The sequence below is a fragment of the Synchiropus splendidus genome, chromosome 1 (genome assembly GCF_027744825.2).
Source record: "Synchiropus splendidus isolate RoL2022-P1 chromosome 1, RoL_Sspl_1.0, whole genome shotgun sequence".
NCBI classification, from domain to species: domain Eukaryota; kingdom Metazoa; phylum Chordata; class Actinopteri; order Syngnathiformes; family Callionymidae; genus Synchiropus; species Synchiropus splendidus.
In genome coordinates this window covers 50121059-50148928 of record NC_071334.1, presented here as the reverse complement: position 1 = coordinate 50148928, position 27870 = coordinate 50121059, and the positions used below count along the sequence as shown (strand labels likewise).

Here is a 27870-nt window from a genome sequence, read left to right as displayed (position 1 = left end):
AAACACGTGAAACACAGCATTTATTGCGTTTAATTTCAAATTTCAATCTTTTTTTTGTTCTTTCTTTCTTTTTGTCTTTCTTTGTTCATCCATCAACTATGAAAACGGATTCAAGTGTCTGAAGTCCCTGGTTCGATTCCCAGTTTAGGAGGTGGTGAAGAGATTTCCATCTTCAGACTGACATTAATTTCTAACGTGCTGCTGGTCAGGTTTTTATGATGAGGTGGAAAAGTCTCAAAGTGAAAGTCTATGAAGTTTTCATCAAATGCCAAGAGCGAAGCTCCGGGAGCTGCGTAATGAGAATCCCTGTGCAGCTCACCGCGGGACTTTTCCAAAACGTGACGGGACGGCTCAGTCAGAGTTCTCACATTATTTGTGAATTTTCTTTGCGTACTTCTCTATTATTTTACGCATCAGAGGTTGTATAGGGCGCTACTTTAGCTGTGTCGAGTCACTTCAAAGGAGAAATGAATGAGACAAACGTGGTCACGTCTCTGGCTCGAACACATTTCCGTGCTGCAAGGGAACTGCAGCTGAATGTGAGGACAAATATGACAGCAGTCGTGGTGACTACAGTTCATTAACTGAGCGAAGCCACATGTTTTTCACCCTTAAATTTGTGGCCCCTTGAGAGCAAGTCACACTGAGGCACCCAACATTCAGCATGACCGACATGTGTCAGTGGAACACCTTCATTTTATTCAACCCCTTCTTTGAATCCACTTGTCCAAGGACGTCTGCCATATTTTATCTGCTCTGTACTCAAGTATTTTTGAGAAGTTGTGAGAGAAACAAATAATCTCTGCCTGCAGTGGGAATTGAACCCACACGTCATATTTTGTTCCTTGTTTCTGCTCCGGGCACATTTGTCCTCATAAATCCGCAGAAATGGCTCATACATATTAATGTCTTCCAGTCACAGTGGGATGTGAACCTGCACTTCAAGTCTGTAACACAGTAACAGTGGGGTAATGATGAGATCAGGTGTCAAAATTGAGGCCCGCGATCCAAATCTGGAAAGTCCTGAGTGGCCCACAAGTGCCTGAAAAGGCTGGCTCGAAATTAAACTAAATAATAGCTGAGGCGCCCCGGTGCACGTTGACACCGTGACCCCAGTAAGTCATAGTTTTGCCTCCCAAAAAATGATGCAGATGAAACTGAGATTGATGATACATGGAAGATGAACGTGTGCCTGCACTTTAAAGAGGAAAATGATTGGTAGAGGTGATCCACCATTGCAGGAATTTGTAACGCTCAACAGTGAGATAAATATGTTGAATATAGGCTCCAATTTAAAGGGGGCCTATTCTAGAGCGTTAAGTCATGTTGCAACGTAAGGCAGTATGTTTCTTACAAGCGGAATACATAAGCTCCACCCGTCAAAAATGCCTGTTTCATGGGAGCATGAGTTTAGAGTGGAGCTGGAGGCAGAGTCAAGCACTTGTAACCTCTCGTTCACAAGATTTCAGACAGCTGAGAACTTTACAAAGCAATGGCTGCAAAATGGAGCATCATCATGGAGAGGAGGGCCTCAACACTGGAACACAGGAGTCAGAAACACCAGCATAGATCCTTAAAACCAAGTCCCGCTTTCAAACTGAACAAAAGATCTAGTTACGAGTCTCCGATAACTAGTGATGGGTAGATGAGGTATCATGAAACGGTATTGCAGGGCTGACGAAACAATGTCCTCATGTTCAGAGGCCACTAGATGGCGCTCTTGGTTTAGAAGTGATGTTAAATCATAATAACATACATTCACACTCTTGTGTTGGAGTGTATGTGCTAAAAACACGCTACATCAACTCAATGCAATAGAAGAACAGCAACGCTGTTTCATGAAAGTGTCCTGATTTTCAGAGGCCACCAGATGGCGCTGTTTGTTGTAGAATGTTTTTACTTGAATAACTCATTCAATGAAACCTCCCATTATTTTTAAACCAAGAGCACCATCTGGTGGCCTCTGAAAATTAGGACACTGTTTCACCAACCCTGCTATGCTGTTTCATGATGCCTCATCTACCCATCACTGCTAGTTACGTGCAATGAAAACAATGACCCAGTGAAGGATTCACAAAATATTCTGCAGGCACTGACGCCGCTGTAGACACCTTCACTGGATTGAACACACCAGAGGGTCGTGGTCCTGCTGCTGGGCAGCTTGTCCTCTCTCTTCTCAGTGAAGCAAGTGACACTCGCCTCTGTATGTCCAGATGTCGAGTCGGGAGATTAACCCATGACCCAGTTGTGCACGTCGTAGAACAGCCCGAGTCCAAGACGGCCGAGGAACATGACTGGAGGACAAACTGCACAGGAACATAGAAGAACCAAAAATGTTTTTAAATGTCACTTTCAGGATTCATTGCCATCGGCACCACACTTCTGATTTCATGCTTGAATGCTAAAATGAAAACGAGAGATACTTCTGCAACTTGAGTTTTTGTTTAATGCCAGTGGGGATTTATTTATTTTCCTTTGCGTGTGCGATGAGTTGAGATGATGAATCCGTTGTTGTTATAACCCCAGTAACTTCTCCATAATTATACAAAATACTATATTCTTGACAAACTCTTACTTTTACAGGAGATCAAAAGGACTTTCTGGAGTTTCTGTGTTTGATGTGTCCACAGCGGTGTGGGGGTGGTTTTCTGTCAGTCAACAATAAAACACAAAAGCAGTTAGCCTGCGATGAACGCAGTTCAACCCATCAATTACAGTACAATAAACTAGAGTACATCAATATCAGTTCACTGTCATGAAACCATTCATTGCCACATTATTAGTCACGGTTCCAACCACAAAATAGCTGAATACCATGGCAGCTTGCAAAAAAAGAAAACAGTAAAACACAGTTAAAAAAAAACTTGAAGATTTGCTGAATAGAAGTAGTGATGAACTGATGATGTTTTGTGAAACTTTCGTGTCCTTCATTTCCGAACCCTCTAGAAGGCGCTCTCCGTTCTAAAATCTTTGGATTTGAACAACCATTTCAATGGAACCTCACATTATTTTTCAATCAACAGCACCGTCTGGTGGGCTCTGAAAAGAAGGACACTGTGTCATGAAGCCTTATCAGCCCATCATGACGTGGAGACTTGATGACGAGGACATTACAACCATTTCTGGAGACAGACTGAGAATCACTCCAAATCATAAGTCATACATCCCAACCATGTGATGATAAGAAATGTATAACTCAAGACCAAACACATCACAGAGAAAAAGCATGTGGGATATGCTTTGACCACAGAGTGGCAGCTAGAGTGGAAAGGGAGCTCAAAAGGACAGTTGTGGACAGGAATGGTTTAGAGACACTAGTTCTGACACAACGACAGGAAGCAGAGTCAAAAAGAGTCATAGTTGAAGATGCTTGTGATTTCATTGATTTCATTCATGTAGAAAGGTTTGGAGAGAAATTTAGGCTGGAGAGCAGGTTTCAATGTGTGGAGAGACGGGGAACAAGTTAGGAACAAGTAGAGGAAGACAACTATTAAGAATATGCTCATGGAAGTTAGAACTAGTGATGGGTAGATGAGGTATCGTGAAACAGTGTTGCAGGATTGATGAAACAGTGTGCTCATTTTCCGAATGTTTTGAGGTTTCATTGAATGAGTTGTTCAAGTCCATACATTTTACAGTGCCATCTGGTGGCCCCTGAAATCAGGACACTGTTTCGTGAAGCCTCATCTACACATCACTCGCGTTAAGAGGGCAGATGTGACTAGAAGGATGCTCAAGACAGGTTACAGTGTAGGAGGCTGACATCAGTGGCAGTCCCTGACAGGAAATGCAGAAAGACTCGGTTGACTTGAATTAATCATAGCGGAAGTGCATTAATGGCAACTGCACTTCTTCTGTTCGCTCAAACGGTGACTACGAATGAGCAGTTTAAAGACATGAGAAATCCAGAAATCATGATCGATGAGCGCTACACTCCTTTCTTCTCACAGATTAGACAAAGTCTGTGAACTTAATGAGAACAATTTTCAGTGTTTCGTTTCTATGATGACCCCCCCACCACCACCCTCAGCAGTTATATCAAAGGTCACCTTCCTGTGAGATTCTTTGAACCCCCTCTTCCTGTTGTGTATGTGCTTTTATTTTGTTGTTGCATTTCCTGTGTCCTCCCTTTGTCTTACTTGACAGATGAAGACACCCAGCTGAAAGCCCCCACCTCATCAGTACACCTGCGAGCCTTTACAAGCTTCCTGGTTCCAGTCTCTGCTGTCAGATCGTCCATCTCCCGACGCTGGCTTGATCTCTTGATCTTGATCGCCTTGTCTTCTTTGCTGCTTTCGCCATTGTTTGAGCTTTTGTTGTCTTTTTTTTTTTACCATGACTGTGTTTTTGAACCTCCTTGGGTGTATTCCCCAATTCTGGCCCTAAGTGTTGACATTATTCTCCTTAGGTTTCTGTTCTCCTCTTCTGTGTTTGTGTATGTTTCAGGTTTTTCCTCCTAAGCTGGTTGCACAGCGCCATCTGGTGGCCTCCGAAAACCAGGGCACCGTGTCATGAAACGTCATCTACACATCATTATGAAACTGTCCTCCCATTCTGGAACAAGCCACAACAATGAGCCAGCCGCTTGAACGTCTCTTGAAGAGACAGGAAAAGGACCTCACAGGTTCAGAAATCCCATCTCATTGACACAGCGAGCGATTTGCAGCGCATGGTGGATGAACGGCAAATTGACCAGAATAAGGTGAAAGTGGCAAAACTCCTTTTGACACTACCCATCTTAAGAAGGTGTTTAATATTATGCTTGTTATTTTATTAGACAGTTGCAGCAGGGCCACGTTGAGTTGTGGTGGCAAAACTGCAATAACTGAAATCTGGATGAGTTTAAGCAAAGCAAGACATTCATTGAAAAACAATTGTACGACTGGAGAGCAGTCCTCAGAGCCCATGCGCACAGCATCCAGTGAGGCTCTGATTCCTCTGACACCCATCCTGCCCTCCCTAGTTCCTTTCTGCCACCCAGCAGATGGTTCCCATGTTCACAGAAGATCATCATAGAGACAGTGTTAACAACAAACCATCAACAGACACCACGACTCTGAGAACAATATTCAAGTAAATAATGAAAAATATTTTTTTCCCATAACAGAGGCCTTAAGATATGAGTCAAAGTAGTGCCTTTATCCTTCAGCTGCCGATGGTCTTTATCTCTGGCGGTGGCAGGGTCTAGCCATGTCTTCCTTATGAGTGGTGCTGGTGGACCGAAGGCTGGAGAAGCACAGATTGACAAAGTGGACCCTCATGGATTCAAGGACACTAGCTCCTGCTTGTTTGTCGGGGAGACCCCGACATGACAGGGGTTCTGCTAACAGGGACACTGTTAGCAGAGCCCCTTGGATTATTGTGACCTTTAAACCTCTCCATCTGAATGAAGCTGTGGTTCAATGTGGGTCTGCAGTGTAGAGCTCTAGCCAAAAGGTCCTGCAGCAATTCTGTCGTGGAAGGATCAAGAGGAAAGTTGCCTGGAGCCAAAAAGAGATGACATAAAGTTCAATCACACCGAGGCTTGTTGGAAAAAAAGGGGGGATGTCACTAAAATTCTTTCGCAGGTGAGCTGTTTGCTCCTCGAGGTCAGTGCCCTAAACCGACAGGACACTTACCCTCAAAACAAACACTCGGGCTCTGAGTACAAACTACTCGATAAGAGCACGTGCACCCGTGAGGAGGAATCACAAAACAAGAAGCGCTGCTGGATGTTACGGCGCGGCTTCTGCATCTGAGCGCTCACTGAGGATCTTGACTTCTCCAAAGATAAACGAGTGAGTTGGAGAAGATACTTCAGCCACAGAGGGGATTTTTGTCTGTGAATTTCCCCTTTTGACTTTTCCCAGATGAGCCAACATGCCGACAGGATCAGTGAGGCTGCAGAGCATTAAAAAACTGGGGCAGGAGAACCACAGCTATGAGGCGTCGGAGGAGGGTAACATGCTATTCCCTTTTATTTAGACATGACGCACCACCAGCTCCTTTCATGTCACTTTTCATTTCCCTTTGATCTGCAGGACCAGCGGGGTCTTACATGTGAGTATTAACACCGCTCTCATGACTCTTCATTAATGAAGCAGCTCTGGAGAGGTGGCTGGCGCCTTCACACCAGCAGAGCTGGAACTTAAGAGTGTGGATTTTGTTTTCTCTCAGGAGCTCAATGGAGACTTGTTATGCCCAAAGTGATCTTTCTGCCTTTACTCGCACTCAAAAGCGTGACTCAAGTCTGAGTTCATTTGGAAAGCACAGCCTGCAGCGTTTCAACCAGAGGCCGTGTTGTGAATGAAGCAGCTTTGGCAGATGTAGAAAGTAGTGGTCATCACCTGTCTATGTTACATTGTACTGAAGACATAAAAGAACACAGAAGAAGAACTACAACTGAACTCAAAACACGCAGCAGTAAGAGGGAGCATTACATACTGTATTATTACACCAACAAGAATTCAACAAAGAGTCCATTTTCTCCATCTATTCAGCGTTGACTTCAGATCAAAGTCAGTCATAAAAAAAAAACGACAGAATTTTTATGAAGACTTGTTGATAATGTCTACATTATGGAACACATACTCGCAATAAACTAAATACCTCTTTATTTACTGTGATTAATAATCAGTACTTCAGGCGTTTAGGTTGAACTCAGACTTCATGCTGTGGTGGAATATGGTCACACCGCTGAATACACTAATAAATGCTTTATAATAGCTAATAACAGGCTAATAACCTGCTAATAATCATATGCATAAGTACATAGTCGTAGGTTTAAATGTCAAAGTGTCTTCTCCAAATATACATGCTACTAAATTGTTTTATTGTGTAAAATACATTTATACATTAATTTAAAATAAGTGAATAAAATTCCACTAAATGCAGAATGTTCCAAATTCTCTTGGACTTGATTTGCAGCTGTTGTAATGAAGTTTTATATTCATGATGTACATCAGGATGAATAGTCTCCATTTACTGCCCTGCCTTGTCCGGGTTAGCCTGGCAAGAGAAAATACTCAAGACATCTGAAGCCCCTTTCAAAAAGCCTGCGAGAAAACTGGATGCACATTTTTTCAGTTTCACAACAGGAGTTAGTTTACGTTACAACTCATGCAATAGAGCGCAGGTTAGACCGTTCGCCATGGCAACACGTGAACCAAAGAGTCACTGCTCCTACTTCTCCTCAGCGGGAAACATGACCGTTTATGCATAGTGTGAACACATTAAAGACAGAGAGGTGACCAAGTCAATGTTAGTGGTAATTTGAGAGAGAAAATGGAACTTGACAAATGAAAAATGGACCCGTCAGTAACTAAAGATCAAAAAGTACAGTAAGGTAGCATTAACTGCCATTATACACTTTCAGTGAAGGAGCAGTCGACCAGTGTCACGCTTAAATTTGACTGTTAAAACTAACTAACTTTGACTTAAACATTGTTAAAAACTCTGTTATTATCACGTTTTTAGAACAATGACTATTAGACTCTTAAGTCATATTCCTATTGGTCAGTGCATCTGTGTCCCATGAGCTGAACAGATCTTTAAGGCTGGAAATTTTCAATCTGGTTCTGTTGAACAGAAAAGCCACAAGAAGCTGAGACATGTTGTCTATTAAAAATAACATTGGGTTTTATTAATAAGCAAAACACAGGAAGCATTGAAACGATACTATTGAAATGTAGTGATGGGTAGATACAGTATGACAAGGTTGGTGAAACAGTGTCATCATTTTTTTTAGAGGTCACTCAAAGGGGCTCTAGCGGCTTCATTGACTTAGTAGTTGAAGTCCAAACATTTTACAGCAGACAGTGCCATCTGGTGGCCTCTGAGAATCAGGACACTGTTTCATGAAACCTCATCTGTACCTCACTATTGAAACGGCTTGTGTATGTCAACAGTGAAGTCTCAATAGAAAACGAAAACCAAATAGGAATGAAAGGTGGATTTCGCAGTCGGTGTGTAGCATAATTCAGCAAGAAAAGAAAAACAACAGATTAATGAGTGTCAGCTCTAAGCGGCGTGTGAAACCATGCTTTCGGTCGTAAGCCCGCTTAAGTGGCGTACGATTTGAGGGCTGTTGAGCAGCCATGTTAATTCACTCTCCTCTTCCACGCAGGAGCATGACAAGAACGAAAGAGGATGAGAAGTGAGTTTGATCTGATCCAACGTGACAATGGGGCTTCTTCTAATTGTGTTCTCAAATAAACAGGGCTCAGGGGAAAGAAGAGCTGCCTGCCATCAGAGTGGGCTTCTTTCAGCTGGTGAATAACGCCTGACCTCGGTTCCTATTTTTCATCTTATCAGTGCTGTTCTTGTGGCCTTAGTTCCGCTTCGCCTCAACCAAAGAGGTGGTGATGATGCTGGTGGGGAGTCTGTGCGCCATCCTGCACGGTTCGGCCCAGCCGCTCATGCTGCTGGTGTTCGGCCTGCTCACCGACACCTTCATCGAGTACGACATCGAGCTCATTGAGCTGAGCGACCCCATGAAGGAGTGCGTGAACAACACCATCCGGGTGAAGCAGAACATCACCGCTGGGTGGACCACGCCGGCACCTGTGAACCACTCCGCCGGCGAGGAGTCGGGCAGGCCGTGTGGGTAAGTGGCTGCTGAAGAATGCATGAGGTGGTCTCTTACAATCCAGTTCAATGTTAAATGTCATCTAAAAACTGTGGATCCGTGCGCTCATGAATCATTCATCCCTGCCTGCTGACTTTTAGGATTCTTGACATTGAATATGAAATGACCCAATTTGCCTTCTATTACGTCGGAATTGGAGCGGCTGTATTCCTGCTGGGATACTTTCAGGTCAGAGTCACCAGACAGTCCAGATGGTTTCCATGTGTGTCTCAAATTATGTGAAGTCTTTTCATTACCGCTGTAATTTTATTAATTCCGTCTTTCTCTTCTGGCATTTTCCCATCAGTCGTTGCCCCAGCAAGTCGACCTCCTCCCCTTAATCTCTTTAGCGCTTCCTCCCAACGCAACCCTGCCTCTCCATTTCTTCATTTATCACATCCACAAGTCTAGCGGTTCTCTTCTTCTACCTCCTACCTCCATGTCAAACATTCAACGTCCAACAGGTGCCTCTACTGCAGGGCCCTTTCTAGCTAGATGGGGGGCATGAAGGAACATCATAATACAAAAAACAGTGTTAGACTTTTATTTAGGGGCTTATAAATAACATGCTAAGCTTAGCGAATTCAGCATAAGTAAGTTTGAGTGAGAGACAACTTGCACTGATCAATAACTGAGCGCTGACCACAACAACAAGCTCCCCTCCCTGTTAGGATCTGAATAAACTGGTCTGGTCTGGAGTCATTCTCTTGGCAGGACAAGCTAACTTTCATAAAACATACAAAACAGCTGAGTCCATGACGTAGTTCATCATGAAATATTATCCAGTCAGCTGACATTTATCCGACGCTAACCGCTAGCAGGACAGATCAACAAACTTGGGGGTGACAAAAAAAGTCATTTCACCTCCACCTCTCCAGCCCACGTCATCTTACCTTTATCCCTTTCCTGTTTTCCTCCATCAGTTGTTTACTGCTTCTGTGTTTTTGCACCGCTGGGGTATCTGCGTTTTGATGACATTATTGCGTTTGTCTTTTTCTCATCCTCTTGCTGACGGGAATGAATGGGAGCGGTTAATCCTTCCTGTCTTGAACACAGCTTATTTAATTTAGTTTTATCTATAGCCAATGTTTATTTGTAAGCATATAATAGGTGTAATAAAGACGTAACCACGGTCATTTCAGTTCGCCTCTTACGTTGCTGAACATGCAGCTTTGGAGCCCCCTGGTGGCTGCGGGGTCCCAGGCATTCGCCTAGATCGCCTATAGCAAGAAACGGCCTTGGGCTTCAGGGAGCAGCGGCCACAAGATGGCGCTGTCTGCCGTAAAATGACTTGAACAGCAAATTCAATGGAACCTCACATGATTTCTAAAGCAAGAGCGCCATCTAGTGGCCTCTGAAAATCAGGACACCGTTTCATCGAGCCCGCAGTACTGTGTCACGATGCCTCATTTATGAGCCACGACTAGCTTGTTGCGATGTGAATATTCCTGTCCACCGAGGGTTTAACACCAGGGGTAAATGTGGTCAGATCTCTCTGTGGGTGACGGCGGCGGCTCGGCAGGTCCAGGTCATCAGAAAAGCCTACTTCAGCAAAGTGATGAGGATGGAGATCGGCTGGTTCGATTGCACCTCAGTCGGAGAGCTCAACACTCGCATGTCCGAGTGAGTGGGAGCCAGTTAGTCTGAAAGTCTGTTCTCTTGGGACAAAGGGTCTGACAATGCTTTTTTTGTCTGTCAGTGACATCAACAAGATCAACGACGCCATTGCAGATCAGGTGGCCATCTTCCTCCAGCGCTTCACCACGTTTGTGTGCGGCTTCTGTATCGGCTTCGTGAAGGGATGGAAGCTGACGCTGGTCATCGTGGCAGCGAGCCCCATGATCGGACTCGGAGCGGGTCTGATGGCGCTGGTGAGTCATGTTTCCGAGGTCAGACACTGGGCAGCTGGAAACATTGAGAGATTCATTTGAACAATAGTCATTTCAGAGGAGAGCAGTGACAGTATGAGTGATGTGGGTCACCCTGCCTTTGGTAGTTTGTAGCTAAAATGACGGGGAAGGAGCTACAGGCCTACGCCAAAGCTGGAGCCGTGGCTGATGAGGTTTTGTCGTCCATCCGCACCGTGGCAGCGTTTGGCGGGGAGCTGAAAGAAGTGCAAAGGTATGTAAAGTCATGTGAGCAAAGGAATCAGGAAAGAGTCAAATCCGATAGAGATCTTTTCTTCACCCCAATGGCTGGTGTAGATAAATCTGTCAACAAAAATGTAACTTTTCATTGCAACAAACAAAACCCACCGCTATCTGCTCACCACAAAAAGCCAGGCTCATCACTCTCGACACGACGTTCTCCACAGATACGACAGGAATCTGATCTCAGCGCAGACCTGGGGCATCAGGAAGGGTTTGATCATGGGTTTCTTCACCGGCTACTTGTGGCTGATCATCTTCCTGTGCTACGGCCTGGCCTTCTGGTACGGCTCCACACTCGTGGTCGACACGGAGGAATACACACCGGGAACGCTGCTGCAGGTAACGCGCTCACAGCCGACTGGCGCCCACGCAGGAAGGTCAAAGGTGCCCTGCTTCATGACAGAACTTTTTAATTGGCTGTTTATGCCTGCAGCCATAGAAACGCATGTTTATTCTGATTAGTTTCACTTCTAATGGAAGTTCACTGGGTCCTGCAAACTCTCTTGAAAGACCTTGCGAGAGAGGAAAATGTGATTTTGAAACTATTGCTGTGCTGCCTGACCTCCTCAGGTCTTCTTCGGTGTTCTCATCGCAGCCATGAATTTGGGCCAGGCGTCACCTTGTCTGGAGGCGTTTGCTGCGGGACGAGGCGCTGCCACTTCCATCTTTGAAACCATCGACAAAGTGAGAACGCTCAAGGCCGCTTCACGCGTACGACAGCTGTCGCAGCTGCAATCCTTTGTATTAATGCCTCCAGGAGCCAGAGATCGACTGCATGTCCGAGGCCGGATACACGCTTGACAGGGTGAAAGGAGATATTGAGTTTCACAACGTGACGTTCCACTACCCATCCAGACCGGAAGTCAAGGTACTGTCTGTTTCATACCAGTCAGTAGTTTTGCTAGCAAAACCTACAAGGGTTGAGTCGCTTCTGCTGCCCTGCAACAGCCATCTCTTCCCATCTGTCACGGGCTGTGGCGTCCTCTGCATTGTTTCCAATGTAGTGGGCATCGGCCCAAGCCCCATCTGAATGGAAAGTAAATGGCAGAAAAGGAATTGTTTCAGTCCTGCAGGGAAGGTTTTAGGAAACTCTCGACAGCTCTCTCACACTGAAGATGAGCATCTTAATCACAGCTCTTCATGGGGATTTTAAACACGTCACACAAAGGAGGGATAGATTTCAACCCCAAGGATGCGCTCGCCGTCAGAGCGGGCTGAGGTCGCGTGTGTGAGGGCTGAGTCTTGGGTTTTTAAGGTGGTCGACACGTAGCTCAAGGATGATTCAAGTCTAATTCAGGACCAATGGAATGCCTCATGAGGAGCTCGATCATTTAGACTTGTGGTGGAACTAGTGGTGATGGCGAGATGAGGTATCATGAAACGGTGTCCTCATTTTCATTGGCCACTAGATGGCGCTCTAGGTTTAGAAAAGACGTGAGGTTGCATTGAACGAGTTGGTCAAGTCCAAACAATTTACAGCAGACAGTGCCATCTGGTGGCCTCTGAAGATCAGGACACTGTTTCATGAAGCCTCATCAACCTTTCAATACTGTGTCATGAAGCAAATTGAATGAAACTTCACATCACTTCTAAACCAAGAGCGCCATCTAGTGCCCTCTGAAAGTCAGGACACTCGTTCATCAACCCTGCAACAGTGTTTCATGATGCCTCATCCACCAATCACCGGTAGCTGTTTAGTTAGTCAGTTAGTTACTCAGCTGTATCAGATCAGCTCTTGCTAGGACACCAAATCTTTATTTTTGTTTTGGTGAAAGTAATGCCAAGGTTGTGTCAAGTCATGCAGTGGAATTTAAATCAAGTCCACTGCAGTGAAACAAATTCCTTTGAAATAGTGTTTTTTAAGTAACCGATCCTCAGATGAGGCTCAGTCCTGCTGGATGACTCTGTGAGCACTTCAGTGAATCTAGCGCAGCCAAACTGATGCATTATGTAATCGCTGAGCACCATCGGCATTTATCATAAAACTACTTTGGAAGTATTAGCAAAAATTCAGATTCGTTTATGAAGACATTTGCACTTCGGCTTCTCAAAGATTCATTTGCTACAATAAATGTTTAACACAGAGTTTTACTAATTGAAGAAGAAATGGGTATTTTGCGGGGAAAGGGTAAAATGTGGACGCGCCACTCCACGGATGGGGGTGCGCTGAATGAACAAGCATGCGGCAAAAACGACTGTTTTTTGTAAATATTTGAACACATCCCTGTCTTTTCAAATCAATGAGCACCAGTCATGCATTACCCGCCTGTGTCCTTCCTTTTCACGGAAATGTGCGCCACGTGGTGAATTGAAGGCAAGAAGCAAATTAAAAAAGTTCCATTCATTTGCAACGTACAGCACTTTCCCAGATGAATTGTTGACATTTATGATCCCAGCATGCTTTGTGTATAAGGTAATCTTTCTTTCATTTAGTACTGAATTTAACTGTAAGCCAACTATAACTGTAGTTAAAAGTTCCAATGGGCCTCATAAATTGTTTTTGCTGGATCTGCATTTGACCATGTAGAATTACACTTTAGTGATGGGTTGATGAGGCTTCATGAAACAGTGTCATTATTTCCAGAATCCACTAGATGGCACTGTAAAGTCTTTGCATTTGAACAACCATTTCAATGACACCTAACATCATTTTAAAACCAAGAGCGCCATGGCAATATGACGCGTAGATCAGGTTTCATGACACAGTACTGATGGGTAGATGAGGTTTCATGACACAATGTCCTGATTTTCAGAGGCCACCAGATGGCACTGTCTGCTGTAAAATGTTTGGACTTGAACAACCTTACATCGTTTCTAAACCAAGAGCACCATCTAGTGGCCACTGAAAACCAGCACACTGTTTCATCAACCCTGCAACAACTGCTTCATGACACCTCATCTACCCATCACTAGTAATCTCATGTGACGAAGAGCAAAATGTGTGACCTCTGACCTTGTCTCTTTGGCCTTGTGCTCAGATCCTGGATCAGCTCAGTGTTGCAGTGAAGTCGGGTGAGACCACAGCATTTGTTGGACCGAGCGGCGCTGGGAAAAGCACAGCGGTCCAGCTCATACAGCGCTTTTACGACCCCAAAGAGGGAATGGTGAGCCTGTGACTCTTCTGTAAACATTCTCCTCCACTTTTCCCTCATCTCTCTTGTTCTAAAAACCAATCCCCCGAAGGGAGAAGTCAATGATAATGTGTTTCATTGCTCAGTTGATTGGACCGAACAGTCTCATTTTTCACTTTCACCAAAATTACAGGCCTCTGCTTTCTTCTCTAAGAGATGAAAAGAGACTCTTATCTTCCCAGCGAAGGTTACGAGCCAGAAAAACAACCTTACACGTGAAAATGCCGCAATTTTCATTTGTGCCTAAGTGCCTTTAATAGCATCATCCATCAGGCAACGCTCTGCGTTCTCAGGTGACCCTGGACGGTCATGACATCCGGGGGCTCAACATCCAGTGGCTCCGCTCACTGATCGGCATCGTGGAGCAGGAACCGGTTCTGTTCGCCACCACCATCGCAGAGAACATCCGCTACGGTCGTCCCGCAGTTACAATGGACGACATCATCACGGCAACCAAAGAGGCTAATGCGTACAACTTCATCATGGACCTGCCTCAGGTCAGAAAAGCACACCATATCGACTTCTTAAATACAGCACAAGAACACCACACAGCTGAGCTTCTGTCGGCCGTAGTAGGGTTCTTGCTATTTTGACGTGGGGAAAGAAAATCCAGACCATCGGGCGGATAGCACTCGATAACTTATTTACAATCTCCGTCTCTATATTCCTCGGTCGGGCTTCTTCACCCAGCTCACGTTTCCTGTCAACCACTTTCCTTTTTGAAAGTTTCTGTGGCTCGTCACTGGCAATATCTTCTTCTTTAGGATGCTCCCTTGTGATGCCCGGGAAGTAAACAGAGCTGGTGTAGAGCCAGCTGCACCTCCCGCAGAAAAGGGCTCAGGTTTATTAAACATGTGTTGGAAAGTACATGCAAACAGCCTGCATGTGTGCAGCTAGTGCCTCGCTGAAGGACGGCAACTCTGCCTCAGAGAGTGCATTTTTCATCCTCATTTGAAAAGACTATTTTTTTATCACCAACTTTCTCAGCTTGACACAGTACTTAGGAGGATTTATCTAGTCTGCTGAAGCAGAGCACACAAATACAAAGCATAGCCGCTGATATATGTTCATATTAGGGTGGGACCTGAGGCTCCATAATAAGTTATTTGTAAGCACATTTGAATATTTGATACCACACGTGTCAAATTTAAGTTGGATCTGGGAGCAGAGACATCAGGATGAAAGCAAGAAGAAACTATTTGTATGCTCCATATATACATTTTTTTCCACACTCCATCCAAAAAAATGTTCCGACAAAAAAAAAATGACATAAAGTAAGTCTCACTAAAGAGGGATTCTGGAGAAAGGATAGATATTTACAGGAGTATAAAAAACAGTGATATTTCCCTTAAGAATGGAATAAGCCAGATGCTTTTATAGCTGGCTAAAGTAAAAACCATGATAATAATTATCTTTATCACTTCTCAAAAGCCACTTTTGCTAAGAGCTTTTGTTTTTCCATCGTCTCAAAACAAACGGATGCCCTTCACTATATGCATTGAATGCTCATGCTGCCCTGATAAAATAACATGATGACATGATTTAGGATGAGTCGTGTTTTTGTGGCATCTGTGTATCCGAAGTTTAAAAAAAAATGATGATGCAGCAGCTGAGAGTTTCTCCTTGTGTTTAGCGTCTCATGAAGCTCTTCTATCAAACACTGAATGAGTATCTGAACCTGCAACCATGATTTTTCTTTTGTCACAGAAATTTGACACCTTAGTCGGCGAGGGCGGCGGTCAAATGAGCGGCGGTCAAAAACAGCGGATAGCAATTGCCCGCGCTCTGGTCAGGAACCCTCGTATCCTGCTGCTCGACATGGCGACGTCTGCCCTGGACAATGAGAGCGAAGCTGTGGTGCAAGAAGCGCTGGACAAAGTACGTTTCTAAGTAAGATTCTTTCGTCCAACTGGAACGCACTGATTCTGCTGACCCAACAGGTTCGTATGGGTCGCACCACCATCTCCATCGCTCACCGACTGTCCACCATCAAGAACGCGGACGTGATCGTGGGCTTTGAGCACGGCCGGGCGGTTGAGAGGGGCAAACACCACGAGCTGTTGGAGAGGAAGGGCGTCTACTTCACCCTGGTCACGCTGCAAACTCAAGGAGACAAAGCTCTCAACGAGAAAGCTCGACTAAGTAGGTTCCCCAGAGGATGAGGAGAAAACCTGGTCTGGTCACTACTGTAACTTTTTACTTGGACTGTTTAACTGTGTCGAACGAACAGGTCATCTTTATTTCATAGGAGGGCAAAACAAGTCACTTGGAAAACAGTGTGATAAGTAGTGCTAGAAAGAGCGCCCTTGTTTTCAGAGGACACCAGATGGCGCTCTTGGTATAAAAATTGATGTGAGGTTTCATTAAAATGGTTGTGCAAATCCAAATATTTTAGAGCAGAGAGCGCCGCCTGGTGGCCTCTGAAAACAAGGACACTGTTTGCCAAAGCCTCATCAACCCACAGGTGACATTTCATTCTACTCATCTTGTGCTATTTTCTTATTGAAGATAATATAGGTCAAATAAAACGGTATTCCCTTAAATAATTGAAATGAAGGGCTCAGAGATTTGAACAGTGTCTTCTTTTCCCTTTATTATCTTGCACCGTTCTCTACATCAGGCAGGGTTCATCTTTTTTCAGGCAGATAAATATGCAGGCCACATCTGAAGCTCTTGCAGGGGTCACACTTGGACGGCTGAGAACCAGTAAATGAAGTGAAAAGCCGGACTCAGCCAACAATAAAGCTCATTTTTAAGGCTTTAGAAATACAGCGCTCTACATATTCCGTCCACAAATGTTCACTTAAGCAGCTCTCACCCTCCATTCCTGCACCAGTGGCTGATGAAGACGAGTCAGAGAAGCGGAGTCTCTCCAGAGCCGGCAGCTACCGTGCCAGTTTGAGGTATTACACCAACACTCAACCGGTCGCCTGCGGCCTTCCTCTCACTAATTTACTTACTTGTGTATAATTAACGTGATCCGCATTGTGCATCAAAATTGGATTATTCCACGCGTCATCTTGTTGACGAAACCCAGTGTCACTGGAGAAGCTGAAGGGACCAGTCCTCTGTGGCATTTCAGAGTCTCTGCTGCAGACGCGCTGACATTTCTCAGCCACTCTGATCTTTCCCCATTGAAGTCCTCAGTTGTACAGATACACTCAGTTGTTTTTCTTGCCTTGGCAGAGCTTCAATCCGTCAGCGATCCCGATCCCAAATGTCCAACCTGATTCCCGAGCCATCAGTGGATATTGTGGGGGAAATAAAAGGGAGGGCATATTCGTCGTCTAAGACAGATGAGGCAAAGGTGAGTGGGCTCTTTTGACCGACCACTCCTCAAACATGATTTATTTACTGAGGATATCTTGGACTAAGGTCCCAGAAGAGGAGGAGGAGGATGCAGTGGAGCCGGCACCAGTGGCCAGGATCCTCAAGTACAACACACCCGAGTGGCCTTACATGCTGATCGGATCGCTGGGGGCTGCTGTGAATGGAGGCGTCAACCCTGTTTACTCGCTGCTCTTCAGTCAGATCCTGGCGGTGAGGCCACGAAACATCGTATCCGTCAATCTAATCTGAGCCTGAGGAATTCGATTCCTTCCAGTTTGTGACCATAGAAATGTGGCGTCCAGAAGTGTTTGGTTTTTACTTTTTAATTCAATTTTCATTTATCATCACTCATCTGCTGAGGGGATGTTGCGGGTAATTTCATTTCCAAATGTTTCCCATTCAGTCAGAGGCCCTCAAGATGCTTGCTTTTGCGCAACACAAAAGTTGAGCTCAAAGGCACAAATAGAGCTGGAATAGAAAAGACGTCTCTCTCTCTCTCTCCCCACATGGAGGTCATGAGTTTACTGATCAAAATCATCACAACAAATTACCTCAAATTATCCATGTAGAACATTAATATTCAACACGATATTTAATTATATCTGGAGGTTGTGAGCACTGGCAAATAAGCAGGAGATGAATTGTCTGTATTTCCTTTTGTTTTGCTCTGTGATGGGTGATTAACGCTGCCATGGGGCTTTTGTTTTTGCCGGTGGTTTTTCTGTCTCCGTGTTAACAAAATAACCCGTGATATTATCAACAGGTTTCAATGGAAGTTGCTAGAGTGTCATGTTCATTATTGAGACAAGGAAGATAGCGTTGCATTTTGATGGCGTTCCAGAAAACCTTCTGGATCCTGTGGCCCAAAGATCTCTGACTTAAATGAAGGGTAGATGAGGCTTCATGACACAGTGTCCTGATTTTCAGAGTCCAGCAGTTGGCGGTGTCTGCTGTAAAATGTTTGGACTTGAACCTGCAATTCACTGAAACCTCACATCATTTCTAAACCAAGAGCGCCATCTAGAGGCGTCTGAAAATTAGGACACTGTTTCATCCACCCTGCAACACTGTTTCATGAGACCTCAACCAACCGTCACTAGCAAATACACTTCATGTCAGTGTGAGCCCATTTAATAAAGACCACAAGCACCAGATTATGTCCAACAGTAAGAACATGTTCTTCCAAACCAGGAAGATGTCTGATGTCATTGTCCCCTGCCACATAAGGTATTGTAGCTAGAAACTCAATGGTAACAGTGGAACCGTAAGCAAATCTGATAGCTACATACTTCAAAATTCATGCAGTATCTGCACTTTGCATTTTAGTACAGGATTCCAAGGTAAAGCCGAAATGTCATCCAATACACTGATGCAGTTCTCTATACAAAATACTTATTTAGAACAAAGTGGGTTTCATGTGGGGGCCACACCGGCTGCAAAACTGCATACTGAGGGCCACCAATGGCCCACGTGCTACAAGTTGCAATGTTGCCCCATCCTGAATCACAAGCTCCACCGACTTTCTTCATCATTTTCTCCTGGGTTTTGAGCAAAATATTTTGAAAGATTAGCATCCTGTGGCCTCAATTATATTTGACAAATAATGTCCAAAAAGTATCTCATCAAACAGATAAAATAATATTGGCAGAAGCCTTACAATAAAATAATAAAACGCACTGTGTGAGGCAGTTTTTTGAGGCAGACTAGTCAACTACTGTTCACCTTGAAATCAGTTTATCAGCTGTGTTCTCAAAGTAGGTGTGGAAACGTTGAGCCTGTTCTTCATAACTAAATCTGACTACGAATCTAAATCTGAATTCTGTTAAAATGATCATTGAAGGAACTGGTGAGCGAAACAGACTTGAACATCCAAGAGAGCAAAGCTTCCCTGCAGCAGCAACAGATTCTACAGACCCTCCTGTGCACATATGTGAACGTGCATATCAGGATTTGTTTGAATGAAGCGTGCAGTATGACACACACTCTGACATGAAGTTCTGTCTCAGACTGACATCTTTTCAAATGTTTGTTGTTCAGACGTTCTCCATCCCTGATCCCGAGCGTCAGAGAAAAGAGATTGACGGCATCTGTTTGTTCTTCGTTATGGTTGGCGTGGTGTCTTTCTTCACGCAGATGCTGCAGGTGAAAATATCAAACAGCCTCATTTCAAAGCGCAGATGTATCTGTTTGCAGCAGAGTTGTTGAAGTAATCGGCGGCTTTCTGGAAGCCTCATCTTTTGCTTGTGCGTTGTCAGGGCTACTCCTTTTCCAAGTCTGGGGAGCTGTTGACCCGCAGGTTACGGCGACTGGGCTTCCACGCCATGCTGGGCCAAGAGATCGGCTGGTTTGACGACCACAGGAACAGTCCAGGAGCGCTGACTACACGTCTGGCAACAGACGCCTCGCAAGTGCAAGGAGTGAGTGCCAGCCAGGGCTCTGTTTTCAGTTACTGACTCGGTTCAGACTTCATGAATCAATAGGCTGAGCAAGAAAACCTGCACACAAGTGCTGGGAAACAAAATGTTTCACGAAGCATATACAGCCTGGCGATGGCTTTTAGACATCAAATCTGCTGCAAAACGCACAGAACTGACAAGGCGAGAAACAAGGATCATATTTCACGTTTCATATTATCCTCCAAACTTTGATTTCATCCTTTGTTTGTAGCAAATACAGCCTTGTGCACCATACACCCTCTAGATATAGGATCCATCCTTAGTTTGCCGGTGTGTTTGGACCATGGTCCTGTTGTGGGAGGGAATAGGCTCCAGTCAAGTGCTGTCCACGGCGTACGCTACGCCATTGCTAGTTGGAATTCTTCATTATTCAAGATCCCTGCTTCAATTTTCTCCTTTTCTCAGCACTAAAACAGCACCTCTGCCTCTCTTCAGAGGCTGTGCTCTTAGGCCCCTCACACGGACTCCCATCTTCACAGTGGACACTGAGACTGGTGTTTTTCAGGTCCTTCATCCTGGTTCCACGCTGGTTAGAGCCCATTCATGCTGCACTCTGCTGGGAGTGTGACGCACCTTTGTAGGACCTCTTCAGCCTCTTTCTCACAAGGAATAGCAGTCCTTCCTTTGAGCAACAATAGACTGATTCAGCAGAAGGTGGCACACCTATAATCAAAGCCATAAACGCTGAGGCTCCAGGAACAACTTGCTGAAAGAAACGGCAGTATAGATTTGTTTCAGCGGCGCTTGCATTATTGCACAAGGGCTTTCTGATCATCCGTTACCCTCTCAACATGATTGGCTGACACCTTTAGAACACAGGACTGATGGTGAAACCTTGTTTCACTGGTTTTGCATGCGGCATGACAGACCTGTTCCGCAAAACCTGTATCATATGGAACATGTTTAGCTTCAAGTTTAGTCGTCTGACAACTGTATGCTAGCAAAGATGTGACATCAACAATTGATTTGTTTTGGATGGTTAGGTTCAGGGTGCGAGGCTGGGGAAAGGGTTATGGCAATGGGAAACCTCCAGTCCTAAGAAGGATAGAAATATGAACTTATTTGAACTGCATGAAATATGGTAATAGATTTTACAAGTATAAATAAAAATAAGCTGAGAACTGAGTAAACAGTGGCTTGCAGACGGAGCTAGACCAATACGCAGGGTAGGTAACTCCACGCTCCTCTCATCCAAAGGCCACAGGCTCTCAGATCGGCATGATTGTCAACTCTCTGACCAACATCGGCGTGGCCATCATCATGTCCTTCTACTTCAGCTGGAAGCTCACCCTCCTCATCCTATGCTTCCTGCCCTTCATCGCCCTCTCAGGAGGCTTCCAGGCCAAGATGCTCACCGGCTTCGCCAAGCAGGACAAGCAGGCCATGGAGGCGGCTGGACGGGTCAGACGTCTCTGCTCTTATTCTGCAGCGCTGTTTCACCACTGCTGAGCGTTCAGCCCCACATCAGCCCATCACCGACAGCTATTGACTCTCAAATTAACTCCCATCCTGAGGGCACATGTCTTCCAGGAGCCAGTAAAGGTTTCTTCCAGGCACACTGAATAATAATAGGCAGCAGATGGTTTCCACAACATCTGGATGGAAATGTAATCCTCTCTGCAGGCGGGTTTAATGTCAGACGCCGAAAATAACACGCTTTAATTAAGATATTTTCAATTCCAAAATTTTTTGTTGAACATGGCCTTTTTCAAGCAAAAGAAGCCAGATACTGAGATTGAACAAGGCTGCAAAGGTCGCTGTTTCTAGTTCAGTGCTCAGCTGCACCCAGCTACTCTTTCACTGACTCGTCTTTGTTTAAACTTAATTTCTTTTACACCTTAAAATAGTCACTTTGAACATGTTTCACATGTCTATCATGACATAACAGGCGCCATGAGCTAATGTTTCTCTATTTCCTCGTTCTGTGCTGTAGATTTCTGGCGAAGCGTTGAACAACATCCGCACAATCGCTGGTCTTGGGAAGGAGAGGAACTTTGTCAATATGTACTTCGCCCAGCTGGATGCTCCGTATAATGCCGCCTTGAAGAAGGCGAACGTGTACGGGGCGTGCTACGGTTTCGCGCAGTGCATCGTCTTCCTCACCAACTCTGCCTCCTACAGGTTTGGAGGTTACCTAGTGCAGCAGGAAGGGCTTCACTTTAGCCTGGTTTTCCGGTGAGACGCAAGACTTTCTCTCGATAAAACATAAAACACAGATCCTTTTCGCAGCTCAGACTAACTGTTAAGAGGTAGCCTTTCATTCATACCTCCAGAACACATGAAACTGCGCTTAAATGCAGCCGTTGAAAACATTTTCCCAGAAGGCTTTCAGTCATGAACTGTCGGCCATTACATTAAATCTTTAAATATCATTTAGACATGTCCGTCTTTCACAACCTGTTATTACTAGCGATGAAACAGTGTTGCAGGGTGGAAACAGTGTCCTAATTTTCAGAGGCTACTAGATGGTGTTTTTGGTTTAGAAATGAATTGAATTAGTCGTTCAAGTCCAACATTTTACCGGAGACAGTGCCATCTGGTGGCCTTTGAAAGTCAGGACACTGTTTCATGAAACCTCATCTAACCGTCAATACTGTGTCATGACACCTCATTGACCCATTGCTATTTATTCCACAAGGCCTGGATATAAAGTTTATTTTTCTATACACTGTAGTGGAGAGTAAACAAACCTCCTACTTCACTTCTGGAGTTTGTTTTGATGAATGGTTCATATTTCGCAGATGTGTTTATACATAACTAAATTTGTATTTGTTGTGTAAATACTCAGCATGACAGATTAGAAAAAAATAAAGATTATATTAAAATATATATCTATATAAATGTAATCACATTGTGGCACAGTGACAATAGTTACCTTTGGCCTTGGTTGACTCCAAAAGGGTAAATTCAAATATGTATTTATTCCTCTTTTCAGTGGTTGAGGCACTCATTCTTCCATGCCTCTGTAAGACGTTTCACCATGAATCCATTCATCAGCTCACTCAACTACAGAAGCCATTTGTCTCCTGATTTAAATCCTTTTTTTTTGGTTAGGGGGCAAATATTACTACTAATAAACAATTTTTTCACCCATGTATTAGCAACATATTACCCTGTAATTCATCATAATAAAGTACTGATCTTTTTAACCCAGACTATATTTTGGTTACTGAACGTTCCCTCCAACCAACACTGTAATTACCTATTATTAACAGTTAATACACAAGACATTAGCTTAATAATAGTCAATATATGATCCCCAATCTCAAGTGTGACCAACTTCTTATTTGTTGTTTATTAAATGTGAATGATTTCTCAGGGTGATCTCAGCCATCGTCACCAGCGGCACAGCACTGGGCAGGGCCTCGTCCTACACCCCTGACTATGCCAAGGCCAAGATCTCAGCGGCGCGGTTCTTCCAGCTGCTGGACCGCGTGCCGAAGATCAGTGTCTACAGTGCCAAGGGGGAGAAATGGGTGAGAGGGGGGTGATGATCTGATGTTTTCTGTGCTGCCACACAAGTGCTGGATGTTTCCCCTCTTTGTTCTCGCATTGTATCGGCAGTGCAGGTGGTTTTACGTGGGAAACTGGAAGGTTGTTTGTCTTTTGAAGATAGTTTATCTGGCAAAGCACAGACCCTTTTAAAAGCTGCAGCAGTCAACAAACATGTCACCTCCATTTTCACTCCAGGCAAATTGGAGGCAGCAGTTGAATGCTCTCTGTGTCCAAACCGACGTCCTCCTGCTTATTTTAGACTGTGAACGACCAGCCTTTGACCCTCGATATCTCTCCCCGGCATGTTTTCAGGAAAACTTCCAAGGGAAACTGGAGTTCATTGACTGCAAGTTCACCTACCCCACACGCCCTGACATCCAGGTCTTGAATGGGCTCAACGTGTCGGTGAAACCCGGGCAGACTCTGGCCTTCGTGGGCAGCAGCGGCTGCGGGAAGAGCACCAGTGTTCAGCTGCTGGAGAGGTTCTATGATCCGGACCTGGGTCGAGTGGTGAGCAAACAAGTCTGCTGGTGACAAAATGTTTTAACTGGCGAATCAATTGCTAGTAGAAGAAAACTTCCAAAGCAGTTAAATCCCATTCTATTTTCAGCCTTAGCTAGAAAATGCGCTCCACCTAACAGTTAAATCAATACTTCCTCTAGCTGATTGACGGCCATGACTCCACGAGGGTCAATGTGCCCTTTCTGCGCTCCAAGATTGGCATCGTCTCCCAGGAGCCCATCCTGTTCGACTGCAGCATCGTCCAGAACATCAAGTACGGGGACAACAGTCGGGAAATCAGCATGAATGAGGTCATCGCCGCTGCCAAGAAAGCGCAGCTGCATGACTTTGTCATGTCACTTCCTGAGGTAGGACGCCATTGAACAATAGGACAGCGGAAAATTATATTACCAGCCGTATCATTACGACCACCATCTCAATTCTGTCAATAAAAAAACAGCCAAAAAGTTGTCAGGAGCGACAGATTCCTGTGACAAAAAAGAGAGTTTTCAGAATTGGATTTAAAAACGTGCAGTCAAAAAAATAAAATTCAAATAAAATAAAATAAAATAATAACCCACAAACAACAAGGATGGAGGCCTGCATGCATGAAGCCACAATATTGATTGACTTTATCTGCAGAGAAAGTTGTGTATTACAGATGTGTATTACAGTTATAATTAACAGTGTTGCATATACATCTCTGCTGATGTGAAATACGGAGGTCAAGCTTTCAACATCATGGAGCTGCTACGTTCATATCTAGAAGAACTATGACTCTCTCTGCTAAACGCTAAACCGACATGCTTTCTCCGAATGGACGTTGTTTAGTTATCATTCAGGTCTGAAACACAAAACTGGGAATGTTTGAAATGAACATTTGTGAGTGACGTGTGGCCACTGGAAGAGCACCATTTTATCAATATGAGTAGTAGTGATGGGCTGATGAGGCTTCATGAAACAGTGTCCTACTTTTCAGAGCCCACCAGATGGGGCTCTTGGCTGAAAAGTGATGTGAGGTTTCATTGAAATGATTCGTGCCTCTGTTAAAAGGTCACTGTTTCATGAAGCCTCATCAGCCCATCTGGTGATAAGATACCTTTTCTAGCGTTTGAAATATTGTTGCTCAGTGGGAGAAGAGTTATGGTACTCGCTCACTCAACTCAAAGGGAGAAAGACAGATTATTGAATGACCTATTGAATGACGTAATAAAAAGTCAAAATCTTGTTTGTTTTGTTTTCATGCTCCTCCTCTCAGAAATATGACACCAACGTGGGTGCGCAGGGTTCCCAGCTGTCTCGTGGCCAAAAGCAACGCATCGCCATTGCCAGGGCCATCATCCGTGACCCCAAAATCCTGCTCTTGGATGAGGCCACATCGGCTTTGGACACGGAGAGTGAAAAGGTGCAAAGACAGTTTTCACCTTGACCTGTTTCTTTCAGCTGACCTGAGTTTATTACACAGTTACAGCAGCAACTTGCCACTTCAGGCAACAGTCCAGAACTGTGTTATTGGAGATGAATAAAGTCTGAGTGGTGAGCTAGTGTGACGGTGGGCAGGCTTTAGCTGCACACAGCTGCGGCAGACCGATGATGTGTGGTCGTCTCTCTTATGTGCGTGTGCTGTGTTTGACCTGCAGACCGTGCAGGAGGCGCTGGACAAAGCCAGAGAGGGACGCACCTGTATCGTCATCGCCCATCGTCTCTCCACTATCCAGAACTCCGACATCATTGCCGTCATGTCGCGGGGCTACGTGATTGAGAAGGGAACTCATGACCATCTCATGGGGCTGAAAGGGGCCTACTACAAACTGGTCACCACAGGAGCACCCATCAGTTAACTGTCTGGATTTAGAGATGAGTAATTCACCGTTGGATTATTTATTCTAGGGGAACAGGACCATGACGACTGGTTTGTTTTGTTTTTATTCATGACTAGTTTCAAAGTCGGGGCAAAAAGATTCATCAGCGTTACGCTATTTGTTGATGTTCTTAAGCTTCATTTACCGGCTGTTATCTCTGCACCGCATGGATTTGATCATCTACAAACAGGATTAACTTCCTGTCAAAGGTGTTGCTGGAGTGCATTCATTTTCAACGTTGTTCAGTCATGTATCTTGTATTTAGGAAGGTTGTCTTCATTATTATGTTGGTGGTGCAGGTGTGTTTAAGAAATGTGTGTTTAGTTTTTGCGACAGAATCGTAACAGGAGCCTAGAAGTCATTAATATGAAAGAAATGAGTGGTTTTCAACTGAATTTAAAAAGAAATGTGAAATAGTTTAAAGAGAAATGTTGTCATAATGGAAAAACCTTTCATCTAAACATGTAATACCTTTAAGAGTCAAATGAATGGTAAGAGTGAGTGAAAGTAACTGCAGTGCTCGACCTCTCATCGAAGACGAAGGTCCCCAAAGTGACCTGCTATTGAGTCACTACGGACTAAGTTTTGGAGTAACATACTAAGCTGCAATCTTTCACCAGGATCTCACACACACGGGCAACAAAACCTTATGACATGGTCACAAAAACAAGTCAATATTGACACTCTCCTGGATACTGCAAGGTTGTTTGTCTCTGAGTGTTTCTCTTAAACACCAGGCTTTGACCGCTAATAACAAGTCAAACCTCCAGTACGAAAATGAACTGTATTTTTAGAGATGAAGGCAGAGAAGCTGACATCGTTTTGGGGAGGAGGCTAATTCATTTTCTTGCTGTGAGCGAGATGAGAAAGTTGATACAGCTTTCATGTTGTTATGCTAATAAGCGGCTTCCAGCAGGCGATTAGCTTTGGTGAAGATGAGAACTGAAAAGATGAAGAGGGGAAAGGAAAAGTGCCTCCTTCATTCCCCAAACCTTAAGCGATGCAGCTCAAAATTTTAAAAGGAATGACACAAAACAAGTGCAGCATTGTTGCGCTCACATCAAACGGCGGCAAGACAATATTTCTTCCTGCTGATTTATGCTAATGCTAACCCAATATTTCCTCAAGCTAAAGTAGTAGCTTCATAGAATGGATTTTAATGTAGTCGCTTTTTTATTGAGTGGTAATTATTAAAGTTATTCAACAACAAAATATTTAGAAATGAAATAAACTGCTTTGTAAAATTTAAACAAAACAACAATTTGTGCCTTTTTTTTTTTTTTTTTTGAACCCACACTGAATATTTAATCTGTGCTCCGGTGGCAAGTGTAGGAAGATAATGTGAGAGATGAATATTTCCCTGCACAAAAGCAGCAGCGCAGCAGACAGGAGAGTCATAAAGATGTTAATCACGTCGGCCGTCCGCCTACACACTCGTGACAGAACAACTAATCAGCCGAATAAATGGAATCACCAGCGAAATGGCCGTCGAGGGTCTTTAATGGCAGGTGAGTTGGTAGAGGCTGAAGCACGCGGCGTATTGTGTTTACATGGCGGCTGGTTCCTGGAATAACAATGGAACGAGAGAGACTTTGGAAGAGCCTGCAGTGGAAGACCGTTCAAGCGGTATTTGGGCCGAATAGTGCAGAATTCTAATGTGTGTTTCTGGACATCACGGACGCGCTCATCCACAGTTTACAATATTGAGCAGTAGGCCTCGCCTCAGGGAGGTGACTGCTCTGAATATCTACTCCCTGGAGGCTGATCTGTCTCTGTCCCGTCTGCACAGGACTCTCGTCGCAGTGGATAAATAAAATGTCTCAACAAGTCTATCAAGTGTCAACAAGCGCATGTATATCCTCACTTATGAGGATCAGTTCTCAACAAAAGCACCTCTTTGTGAGGACTTTGTCTTTGTGGGGACCTTATAGTCTGACCCCATAAATCCAGACCTCAATTTTAGCATGAAAATGTCAAAATAAGTGGCTCATTATAATTGGGTTTAAATTTAGCCATTTATTTTCAATGGTCAGGTTTTATGGGGGAGGCTGGGGAAAGGTTTATGGCAATGAGCGGTCCTCTCACAGATGAACACAAACGTGTGTGTGTGTGTGTTTGTGTTTAAATGGCAGCATGATTGACCGGAGCACTGAAGTGTTACAGCCACATTTAAAAGCCATATAAAGTGATACCTGGGTTCTCGACCACAATCCGTTCCAGACGGCCGTTCGAGAAGCGAATTGTTGGAAATCTGAATCGATTTTTCCCATTACAATGAATGGAAAAAGAAATAATGCGTTCCGAGCCTTAAAATAGGCTTTTGTAGGAGTGAATGTAGAG

General features: G+C 44.4%; 1 protein-coding gene across 2 annotated transcripts; it reads left to right on the top strand.

The window, feature by feature from the left end:
• The first annotated feature begins 5652 nt into the window (after positions 1-5652).
• On the top strand, positions 5653-27302 carry abcb11b (ATP-binding cassette, sub-family B (MDR/TAP), member 11b). 2 transcript variants are annotated; one of them, XM_053874984.1, is made up of 29 exons: positions 5653-5777; positions 5850-5938; positions 6021-6039; positions 8105-8134; positions 8198-8249; positions 8313-8584; positions 8707-8794; positions 10095-10228; positions 10305-10476; positions 10602-10726; positions 10920-11094; positions 11326-11439; positions 11513-11623; positions 13734-13859; positions 14180-14383; positions 15594-15764; positions 15827-16028; positions 16723-16789; positions 17073-17193; positions 17262-17426; positions 19254-19358; positions 19472-19633; positions 20870-21073; positions 21606-21847; positions 22992-23148; positions 23480-23677; positions 23830-24036; positions 24927-25073; positions 25309-27302. In XM_053874984.1, exons 2-29 carry the CDS (start codon positions 5860-5862, stop codon positions 25507-25509), a joined length of 4050 nt encoding a protein of 1349 aa, XP_053730959.1. In that variant the 5' UTR covers positions 5653-5777; positions 5850-5859; the 3' UTR covers positions 25510-27302. The 2 variants fall into 2 exon arrangements, with proteins under 2 accessions (XP_053730959.1, XP_053730969.1); XM_053874994.1 differs by lacking the exons at positions 5653-5777; positions 5850-5938; positions 6021-6039; ... (1 more) ...; positions 8198-8249; positions 8707-8794 and having other exon boundaries at positions 8472-8584.
• Positions 27303-27870: the final 568 nt, after the last annotated feature.